Genomic DNA, 11,972 nt, shown 5'->3' with positions numbered 1-11,972 from the left:
GCGCGGGCCCTTCCGACGTCGGCGCGGGCGGGCGGCTCCGCCTGGCCTAGGGCTCCTTTGCCCCGCCCCGCTGCCCGCGCCGTTGTGGCGTCTACTTCCGGGTCCTCACCACCTTTAGCGAAACCAACGAGAAGAAACCGCCTGCATGTAGAGCAGCCCGACCAGGAACGTATCCGAGTGGCGCGCGAACGTGAGAGGAAAGCCGTGCGCGGCTGCGCTTTACCGCCCCTGAGCCGCTCTAGACGCGGGTGAGTGCTGGGGCATCGGCTCGCACCTGGAGCTGCCCGCGGAGCAGCCCCCGGAGCGGCCTGACCCCGCCCCTCTCCGGGGAAGGCTTGGGCCCGGGCCCACTCCCAGCGTACTCCACGCGGTGTGTCCGGGCAGGTGCAGTGTGAGGAACAGTGAGGGGGCTAGTTAGAGCGCCGGCTTCCTAGAGGCGCTCCCTCGGCCCCTCCTTGGGGTGTTGAGATGACCATGTTCTCTCCCTCACTTTTGTTCTCCATTTCATTCTCTTCCTTTTTCCATACTCCGCCCCAACCGCCTTCATCTAAAAGGATTCATCTCAAAAACCACTCCGGTCGTTTCTGCCTCGCTTGTGCTTGTGTGCGGTTTTAAGTTTCCCTTGCCTCTGCACCAAATATCCTATCATGTGCATCTCTAGATGCTACTCCTTAGAAAAATTTGTGCAAATGATTCATAAGTAGTATCCCCATCAGGAAGAATTCTGACATACATATACCATTATCAATCTAAGAGACACTAGTGAATTATTATATAATGGCCAGACATATTGAAAATTGTGTAATATGAAATGCCAAAATCCTATATAAAATAATTCATTTTGGAGTGCATCTGACAATTCTAAAACAAGCAGAGCTTGTTTCCTGTGAATTTTCTTTTCCTTATTAGAGCTGTGTTTGTTGACCAAGTTCTGTGAGTGACACAGGAAACCTGTCCTGCCTCTTTCCCACCCGACTTCCCACCCCTCCTTAGGAATTACATCTGTCAAGTTGTTCCACACGTTGTCCTTCTAAGGTAATGGAGGTCAAAGTCCATTTCCTCTAGAAGAAAACCAAGGGATGGTTTCCTTGTAGCAGTACGGTGATGCTGGATGCAAAATATCAATTATGGTTAACAGATCCTACATGTTTTTCCATTTGTAGGAAAACAAGGTTATTCAGTAACTTTTTATTAAATTCTCAATAATATGGGTGGAAGCACTGTTGAGATCTTTATTCTGTAATAGAAAAACCATTAAACTGATGCCAGGATATCTGATTTCTAGTTCGGTTCTATTGCTGACTGTGACTTTGGGTCAGTTACCTAACCTCTGTGGACCCTCTGTTTCCCTATCTGTAAAATGAGAAAAGTGACATTAGATAGCTTCTAAGGCCACTTTCAACTTTAAGAAACAAAGGGAAAATCTAAGTAGCTCAGTAGAACATTCCTTGTGGAGATAGAAGGGAGATTGAGAAAATCTCAACAGTTGTATTTAATGTTGGGTTTTCTTTTAATTTCTAATTGAAATAAAAGTGTAGACTTTTCCCTTTTTACTTCCCCAAAGAATAAGAAAATGCCTTTGGAGGAAATAAAAATGTTCATTAATAGTCCCCAGATATGCCTATATTAACTCAGTTCTCATCCAAATAATTTAGCTATTTTCATTATGGGCTTTTATTATTATACATCAGTTAGTTGAGATACTGTATTGGAAACCATTTAGTCTTAGGAACAAAAGGGTAAATATTAACATATATGGTATCAATTCCAAGATGTACTCAAAACACCTAAGGACAGCAGCCATCAGTTAAATAAAGCACTAGGTTGAGAACAGAGGCCAGCACAGATACCATTGGTGATTTACCAATTGTATGTGGTTTTATCTGTTCAATTTAAGGTTTTGTTGTAAAAGTCCATTTATATCCACAGAGGTATTTAAATAATATAATGCAAGCTTGTGAAATGAAATTCCTTTAAAGAGAATGATGGACAGACAACCTCTGTAATATCAGTTTCTGGGGTTAGTGCTTTGGTTTAGTACTTGGTTAATTAAATCCCTATAGATGAAGTGCAAAAATAGCCTCCCAGAAAATTCTATGGCAGCAAGGTGTTGCTGCAAAGTTCCACTTTGTACTGAACAGTAATCAGGTATCATTGGAAGCAAAAAATTCTTAAGACTCTCTTGTGCTACTTGCACTGACTCGATTTCAAGCTTGGGAGCCTTTTTTTTTTAACATTAAGAGCAAAATGTAAGTATAGGGGGAATATCAAATCAAATCACTAGACTCCTTTTCTATTAAGTATCCTAAGGATCTTTTTCTTCTTTATAGGAAAAATGCTTTCTGAAAGCAGTTCATTTTTGAAGGGTGTAATGCTTGGAAGCATTTTCTGTGCCTTGATCACTATGCTAGGACACATTAGGATTGGTCATGGAAATAGAATGCACCACCATGAGCATCATCACCTACAAGCTCCTAATAAAGAAGATATCTTGAAAATTTCAGAGGATGAACGCATAGAGCTCAGTAAGAGCTTTCGAGTATACTGTATCATCCTTGTCAAACCCAAAGATGTGAGTCTCTGGGCTGCAGTGAAGGAGACTTGGACCAAACACTGTGACAAAGCAGAGTTCTTCAGTTCTGAAAATGTTAAAGTGTTTGAGTCAATTAACATGGAAACAAATGACATGTGGTTAATGATGAGAAAAGCTTACAAATACGCCTTTGATAAATATAGAGACCAATACAACTGGTTCTTCCTTGCACGCCCCACTACGTTTGCTATTATTGAAAACTTAAAGTACTTTTTGTTAAAAAAGGATCCATCACAACCTTTCTATCTAGGCCACACTATAAAATCTGGAGACCTCGAGTATGTGAGTATGGAAGGAGGAATTGTCTTAAGTGTAGAATCAATGAAAAGACTTAACAGCCTTCTCAGTATTCCTGAAAAGTGTCCTGAACAGGGAGGGATGATTTGGAAGATATCTGAAGATAAGCAGCTAGCAGTCTGCCTGAAATACGCTGGAGTATTTGCAGAAAATGCAGAAGATGCTGAAGGAAAAGATGTATTTAACACCAAGTCTGTTGGGCTTTTTATTAAAGAGGCAATGACTAATCACCCCAACCAGGTAGTAGAAGGATGTTGTTCAGATATGGCTGTTACTTTTAATGGACTGACGCCTAATCAGATGCATGTAATGATGTACGGGGTATACCGTCTTAGGGCATTTGGGCATATTTTCAATGATGCATTGGTTTTCCTACCTCCAAATGGTTCTGATAATGACTGAGAAGAAATAAGAGCATGTATATGATCACCGTGTAGGACATGTGGTGTTATTTGTAGTAACAACTGCATATCCAACACAGCAGTATGTTTCTTTTCTTTTTTTTTTCGTTTTCAGTTTGGTGGCACTGGTTTATTCACACATTGAAGTTTAGTAATACATTTTAAAATAGGGTAGGGTTTTTTTCCTTAAAACACACATGAGAATTTCAACTGTGTTGGAAAGAAATGTTTTAATAATAATAATTTTACAAATAAAGAATATATTTATAAATAATATATTTATGTGATAAATTCTAAATTATGAACATTAAAAATCTGTGTGGCACATGTTTTTGCTGATTGGTTAAAAAATTTAACATGTCTTTTTAGCTTTCTAAGATACGCAAATGAAATCTCTAGTTGTGAATTTGTGATTAAAGTAAAACTTTTAGCTATGTGTTTCTGTTACTTCTAACGTTGGTTTATGTTCTAAGCCTTCGCAAGTGCCAGTGGATTTGCTTTCTCAAAATACACAACCAAGCAATAAAGGGAATGTTCCCAACCACTGTTAAAGTGAAAGTTGAAATCTATCCCTGAGAGAAAAAGTGAAAATTAATTATAAAGGTTAATAATTTTCCTGGGAGCTAATTTAGTGGCCTCCCTCAGCATACACAATTTCAGTGTAACCCTCTGTACTTCTCTATGCAGATATTGAAGTTGGAGTGGTGACTGTAAAGAATGTAATGTCATTTAACTGTATTGTTTCCCAGTTAATCAAGCTCTCAGCTGTGGCTTGGATAAAAATATATCAGTTGAGATTTATTTACTCCTGCAGAGCAAACGAGTTCTGTGGAAGTCTTCTTTGAAGAACTCCTTTCGGGAAGTCTGGCAGTTTCACTTACTTGAATTGAGTCTGTCCTGGCTTTTGTTTACCTGTTCAAATTTTTAGATTTTTCCCATGTTCATGATTGCACCATATCCAACAGTTTTTGGTGTGGAGGCCTTAACCTCACCATTCACCTTGGATTACTCGGCCATTTGCCTGATTTCGATGGCTGCCCAAAAGCTTTATGGATGGTGGATACTACAGCTTCTGTGTTTATAAATGTGTGAAACACTTGGAGCTGACTTGTCCTAAAATCAGGCCTGCACATGCCATATTAAGTCAGATCCATAAGCCCCCATAGGGTGTGAAACCATGACATTTTAGAGGTTAATTTTTCTTATAACTGGCTTCATGATGTTAATGGTCTCCTACAGCTTTTGCAAGCCAGAAAGAATTTCCTCAAGAGGGCCTCGGGCTTCAAATTATTGATCATCAGAGTAGTGTGTAAAACCCTTTGTTTTAATTTATAGATTTTCCTCACTGGGGCTCTTGATTAAAATGAAAGGTTATTAATTTTGAAAAATAATAAAACCCTTTTATCAAGCACCAAAATATGTGGTCTCAGATGTAATTACTACAAACCAAATCATATTCAGTGTGAGTGCAATGATAAACAGTATCTCACTGAGTGTGACACCCAGTTTACAAGTGTCACATTGCCCCCAACACCAGTATCTTAAAACTTTTTCTACTATATTTATCGCCTTCAATACATTAGTGTATCAAGGTATAGTTGTAGTAAATATATCAGAAAATGCATTCCATTGTTTGATTTCCTAGTGGGTACTAAAGTAACAATTGCTTTTTAAACCAAATTGATGCTCTTGATTGTATTTTTTTTTTTTTTTTTTGCGGTACACGGGCCTCTCACTGTTGTGGCCTCTCCCGCTGCAGAGCACAGGCTCCGGACGCGCAGGCTCAGCGGCCATGGCTCACGGGCCCAGCCGTTCCGCGGCATGTGGGATCTTCTCGGACCGGGGCACGAACCCGTGTCCCCTGCATTGGCAGGCTGACTCTCAACCACTGCGCCACCAGGGAAGCCCTTGATTGTATTTTTATACATGAGTATTCCTTTATAAAATGTTAGTTGTCTTAAATAATATGCTGTCTCCTTGAACTTATTTGTACCTAGTCTTGTAGATAAATTTGGAATCAGTAACACAGAAAATTGTGCTACAGAAGTCATGGTTACAGATTTGATCATCATGCATTCAACAGCCAAAAACTATAACCCTAACTCCACTCTGTTATTGGGAAGAGAGTCGGGAAGAGTGGAGGTCTAATGGGAATTGATCATGATTGTGAATATATTTTACATATGGCTGGGTAATGCCTACTATATTGGACAACACAGGTCTAACCAGTTCTGGAAGTGTGAGGCCCACTGGCTGAGATGTGAATGAGAGAAAACTTCAAGTTTCTTCTAAAAGTTATATTTATCTTTCTGGTTTTCTTGAATGCAGGGAAACTGCAACCTGACTTTCAGCAGGCCCCAGGCCATCTCCTTGCACAAGTTCAATCGCTAGACCTTCTTTCTCAAAACATTGGATTTGGAGCAAAATATAGATTAGACCCCTTGGCTTTTTTTTTAATGTAGCTAAAATACTGCTTGTGTATCAAATCTGATTTATAATGCCCAGATTCAGGGAACACCTGTATTAGAAAAGTTACTGAAAGCACAGAGTTTAGTAATGGTGTACCACTGATTTTCCACTTAAAGTATTGTGTTCCTTTTAGTGCTAGCTGACTTGGATTGATGCATTCAATGCATGTCTGAGTGTTTATGTGAAGAGCCTGTTTGTAAAAGTTTAACTTTCTTTTGGCATTCAAAGAAATTCAGGGAAGGTTTTGCCAACCTTCCCACCAAGGAGTCCCCCAAAGTCTAATGAAAAAATAATCACTCAATTCCAGTATCATCAAAGATAAAATACTATAAAGTATTCAAAGGGTAATGGGGGAAATGACTTATTTAGAAAGTATGAAATGATGGTGTATGTCTGGGGTCTCTAGCATAATAGAAAGGAAAGTCCACTTTTATTAGTGTGGAATCTATATACTATACTACTCCTTGTATATATTGAGTATCTATGAACTTAACACTAGACCTGGTATTTTGTGGAAAGCAAAAAGAGCCCAAACACATGATTCATACAGGGAGTCAAATAATCATTTCATGTAAGCTTTGCACGAGCAATAAAACAAGCCATTGTTTACTATTAGAATATGGTGGTCCTCTTTGCCTTAAAAGTCCTCAATTTGATAAGTGCTATTTCTCTTAACCCACATAATTCCCATTTCTTTGATAGTTTTCACTGATTCCATGCAAGAATGGCCACATTGGTTTTGCCATTGCTTTGGCAATTTAGTGAAAGCCCTGGCAGGAAGAGCAGGGCCTAAAAATAAGACTCAGATTTTCTATGAATGGATGGATGGATGGGAGTGAGGATGGATGCCATTAATTATGGGACAGGCTTGTGTTTGGAAAAAAGTAAGAAATGCTTCTAATGAGTGACTGATAAGAGACATCCACAAAGGTACTCAAAGTGCTGAATAAATGGGGATGTTCTAACAGTCAAAACACCAACCCCATACCATCTGAGGGGAAAAGGGGAAAAGTGGTCCTAACTTGATGAAGACTTTATTTTTTAATTAATTTTTACTGGAGTGTAGTTGATTACAATGTTGTGTTTCAAGTGTACGGCGAAGCGAATCACTTATACATATACATATATCCACTCTTTTTTAGATTCTTTTCCCATATAGGCCATTACAGAGTATTGAGTAGAGTTTCCTGTGCTATACAGTAGATCTTTATTAGTTATCTATTTTATATATAGTAGTGTGTATATGTCCATCCCTATCTCCCAACTTATCCCTCCCCCCAATGGAAGACTTTAAATACTGGCACTGAGAATCTTCTTTTCCATATTTGCCACTCTAAGGTATTCACCTCCAGAAGGAAGCTTCAGGGAATACTGCCTGTTCTCTATCCCAATGCCATCCAACAGAAATACAATGGGAGCCGCATGTGTAGTTTAAAATTTTCTAGTAGCCACATTAAAAAAGACAGAGGTGGGGCTTCCCTGGTGGCGCGGTGGTTGGGAGTCCGCCTGCCGATGCAGGGGGCACGGGTTCGTGCCCCGGTCCGGGAAGATCCCACATGCCGCGGAGCGGCTGGGCCCGTGAGCCATGGCCGCTGAGCCTGCGCGTGCGGAGCCTGTGCTCTGCAGCGGGAGAAGCCACAACAGTGAGAGGCCCGCGTACCGCAAAAAAAAAAAAAAAAAAAAAGACAGAGGTGAAATTACTTTTAGTATTATATTTTACTTAACCCAATATATCCAAAATATTGTCATTTCAACATGTAATCAACAGAAAAAATGAGATAGTTTACATTCTTTTTTTTATTAAGTCTTCAAAATCCAGTGTGTATTTTACAGTAACAGCACAGATCTAACCAATTCCAGAAGTGTGAGACAACATCCCACCCCGGGGCTGTCATATGAATGGGAGAAAACTTGAAGTTTCTTCTAAAAGGCCTGTTTATTTTTCTGGTTGTCTTGAAGGCTACGGAAATTGCAACCTGACTTTTAGCAGGCCCCAGGCCATCTCTTTGCATGAGTTCCATCACTGGATCTTCCTTCTCAAAATTAAGTCATTGGATCCTCCTTCTCAAAATTAACTCATTAGATCTGGAGTAAAATATTGATTAGACCCCTCAGCCTTTTTCCTTAGATTATAATTGAACCAAATTGCTCCTGTCAATTTTAATATTCACTAATCCTTTTCCCAACCTATCTTTTGGATGTATTGATAGTCACAAAGCAGCTGCTAGTTCTGCCTTTGCACTTACACTCTACCCTCATCTCCCCCACTTAACCAACCCTCCCCCTTGTATCCTTTTCTTTAAAAATCCAGGAAAGGCTTCTAAATGGTATAACATTTAAATGGTCACAAATCACCTAGCCTGAAGGTGACAGAAAAAGTTCCGACCTCAGGACTAAGTTCAATTTCAAAAGATTCTCCCAGAATACCCTGCTAATGAAGAGGGAAACAGAACATTCCTCAGAAGCACACTGCAAGCAACCCAGTCTTACTGCATTCTAATCCTACCCATATTTTCCCACTGTGGAATAGAGGCTTGGCTAACTTACACTTCTCTCCAATAGCCCATAAACAAAGATGGTGATGCAACTGTGGGCCAAGATTAACATTTTATGAAACGTGAGGGGAGATTTTCTGCAAAATAGGCGTTGCAGGAGGGAGGTAGGGAGGTTTAAGCAAATTCTGAGTGTAAATTCTTTATACGTGAAGCATAAATGGAAGGTAGAAAAAGTCTCTTCTAGCATGTAATCTCTTTGTCAAAGAATATTTCTCTTGACTGTTTTAACACTTTACCACTCAAGTATTTTTACAAGTTCTGAATTAATTCCAAGTGTTTTATGTATTTTTTCATATTTACATACCATCTTGCCTGAAGTTCTTGCTATTTTTTTTTACATCTTTATTGGAGTATAATTGCTTTACAATGGTGTGTTAGTTTCTGCTTTATAACAAAGTGAATCAGTTATACATATACATATGTTCCCATATCTCTTCCATCTTGCGTCTCCCTCCCTCCCACCCTCCCTATCCCACCCCTCTAGGTGGTCACAAAGCACCGAGCTGATCTCCCTGTGCTACGCGGCTGCTTCCCACTAGCTATCTATTTTACGTTTGGTAGTGTATATATGTCCATGCCACTCTCTCACTTTGTCACAGCTTACCCTTCCCCCTCCCCATATCCTCAAGTCCATGCTCTAGTAGGTCTGTGTCTTTATTCGTGTCTTACCCCTAGGTTCTTTATGACATTTTTTTTTTTAGTTCTTGCTATTTTATTCAACCATGGTTAAATTTTAGAAAAATTCCACCTTGTTCTAAAAACTGTTTACTTGCATATCAGTGATACTTAGCTTTATTATCAATAAATTAAAAGCTTAATTTTGAAATTTTGGTGCATTTTCAGGTGGCCTCTCATCTTCCTGAAGGTTGATACTTATTTGCTAAAGGCCTTACAGATGTTGAGATACTTAGCTTTTAATGCATTTGTATAAGCACATTTATAGATTTCAGAAAAATTGTCTAGAATTATCCTACTTTTAATGGTGAGAAAAGGATGCTGTGTTTAATTTTTATTTTAATATTAAAATATTAGATTTTTTAAAATAAAAAATATATGATAATGTAAAAATAAAAAAAAACAGGCTTTGCAATCAGGGACACTTAGGTTCAAATCCCAACTCTGCCATTTATTAGCAGTGTATCTTCAGGAAAGTTATATAACCCTTCTGGAGCCTTAGCTTCCTCACTTATCAAATGAGAATTAAAATCTACCTCATGGAATAGTCATAAAGATTAAGCAAGATATATAAGTAGAGCTTGTGCGTATAGGAATGTTATTTATTTCCCTTTCCCTCTGACCCATTTGAACAAGTTTAACTAGCACTTTACACAGTTAAATATGTATCAATCCTTTTATTAAGTATCTTTCTGGTAAAATATTAAAATATTGATGTGAATAACAGCTGGTATTGAATATTCAAAGTCACAAGGGAACTCCTTAATTAATAGTTCTAAGATAACATCTGTACATTGAATCTGTGCCATGCAATAAAACAGCTCTTCCTCAAGCAGCTTTTTAATAAAGTAAATATTTTTTAAGGAGAAATTTGGAAGTTGCTTTTAAGAACATTAACTTAGAACATATTCCCCCTTCACAGTAAATTAGACATTATTGGAGCCGAAATTGCCCAAATCAGTATGGTTTCTATCTCCTCACACTTTAATCAAGATGCTTCTATTTATATTGACAAAAACCACTGCTTAAGTGACACTCTTGCATCCCCAGTAAATGCATCTGGGCATTCGGTACTTGAGAGAGAATTGGATTTGACAACACCCAGAAGCTCACGAGGCCATGTGCCTTCTCTCAGACCTCTGCATTTGGGAGCAAGAAAGCAGAATTACTTTGTGGACTCCTTTCAAAACATTTTACAAAATATAAAATTTTTATCTTGTAAAGCACAAAATAAGTGCAGTGTAAGTTTCCAAGTTTTTACTATATTTTAACCCCTACTTTTTTTTAAAACAATAAAGCATTGCCAGTGAAAAACATCTTCCAGTCATGTGCATTTTGAAAGCGATTTAGGAGATAGAGATTAATTTGATGGGTTAGAGACTGCTGTTATCCCACCAAATGAAGCTGTTTCTACTCTATATTCAGATACAATTCAGGTCGAACTTTTTGTGGGATCTTAGTTCTCCGACCAGGGATCGAACCCGTGCCCCCTGCAATGGAAGCACGGAGTCCTAACCACTGGACCACCAAGGAATTCCCAGGTTGAACTTTCTTAAATCCAAAATGCTTACACAAGCAAACTTTAGAAAGATCTCAGTCTCACAAAAGCATTCTTTTTCCTAATCCTGGATAAGTTAGCTCTCTAAGAAAGCTGTCCAGAGCCTACAGGGCAAAAAGGACTCTCCTCCCATCCTCCTCACCCTGCCCAATTTAATCCAGATGTTTAAGTGAACAGTGAATTTTGGCTTTAAAAAATGAATTCTGAATGGGGCAGCATTAGAACTGATGAGAACAGTGTCCAGACTAACAAGTACAAACCAAATCTTTCAGATCATGAAAAACTAAAAATTTGTCAAAACATTGGTATGAAGGGACTTCCCTGGTGGCGCAGTGGTTAAGAATCCGCCTGCCAATGCTGGGGACACAGGTTCAATTCCTTGTCCGGGAAGATCTCACATGCCACAGAGCAGCTAAGCCCATGCGCCACAACTACTGAGCCTGCGCTCTAGAGCCCGTGCTCCGCAACAAGAGAAGCCACCGCAATGAGAAGCCCACGCACTGCAATGAAGAGTAGCCCCTGCTCGCCGCAACTAGAGAAAACCCACGCAACAGCAACGAAGACCCAACGCAGCCAAAATAAATAAATTTAAAAATAAATTAGGGAACCTAGATAAACAAAGTTAAATATTTACCACATTTTGTTTGGGCATACATTCATTTCATATTCCCATTAATATATAATTGCTACATTATTAATGTTCTCATGAACAAAAGAGTGAAATATTTACTATAATGAAATACGTCTATAAATTTAGTCATTTGCCATTCTTGTATCTTCTGAAGTACTATGCTTAGAAATATTGTATCCTCGGTAGTGGATTTGTACATGCAGGGGGAACTTGGCTGGATATAATCATTATTTGACAAATGCCATATGACTTTATGTTTGGGGACTATCAAATCCCTCAAATTAGAAATGTTCATAGCTGTCCTTTGGATAAATCCAGCTGCTTGTTTTGGGTCCAGAACATTAAAAAAAGGAAAAATGCAGCTGCCAACAGAACACCACCAAACCACTATAATAGTCTGCTAGAAGAGGGTTTATCAGGCCTTTATATTACCACACAATGGGACAACAATCTGAGTTGGAATGCTGAATTGTTGCAACTCCAAGACATCTGGATTTTTTTTAACCTCACATTGGATATAATCTAGGAATATTTTTATATCTGGTTCATGTATAATTTGCAAATTTTGATGACTGAAATTGGAAATGTATTAGTAACTTCCTACTGGCTTTATAAGTTGCTATTGGGCTGTCACCATTACCCAGATTTTTTTAAACGTAAATTTACTCACTAGACTGGAAGCTCCTTAAGGGTAAGGGCCACTTGTCTATTATTCATCTTTGTGCCACATGCCTAGAACCTAGTGGATATTCAATAAATGTCCATTGAGTTGAACTGACCTCGGCTGAGGAAA

The 11,972-nt window shown here is 38.9% G+C and overlaps 1 protein-coding gene and 1 long non-coding RNA gene across 2 annotated transcripts in view; one reads left to right on the top strand and one right to left on the bottom strand.

The window, feature by feature from the left end:
• LOC125963039 (uncharacterized) overlaps positions 1-11,972 on the bottom strand; it is a 181,191-nt gene that overhangs the window by 59,818 nt on the left and 109,401 nt on the right. The gene's annotated exons all lie outside the window — the stretch shown is intronic.
• On the top strand, positions 110-5,007 carry C1GALT1C1 (C1GALT1 specific chaperone 1). Its single transcript, XM_004285590.4, has 2 exons — positions 110-248; positions 2,331-5,007. The coding sequence occupies exon 2, from the start codon at positions 2,336-2,338 to the stop codon at positions 3,290-3,292; it is 957 nt and encodes a 318-aa protein (XP_004285638.1). The 5' UTR covers positions 110-248; positions 2,331-2,335; the 3' UTR covers positions 3,293-5,007.

The sequence above is a fragment of the Orcinus orca genome, chromosome X, assembly GCF_937001465.1.
Source record: "Orcinus orca chromosome X, mOrcOrc1.1, whole genome shotgun sequence".
NCBI lineage: Eukaryota > Metazoa > Chordata > Mammalia > Artiodactyla > Delphinidae > Orcinus > Orcinus orca.
Note: the sequence above shows the minus strand (reverse complement) of the source record. Positions and strands in the feature narration are given on the sequence as shown.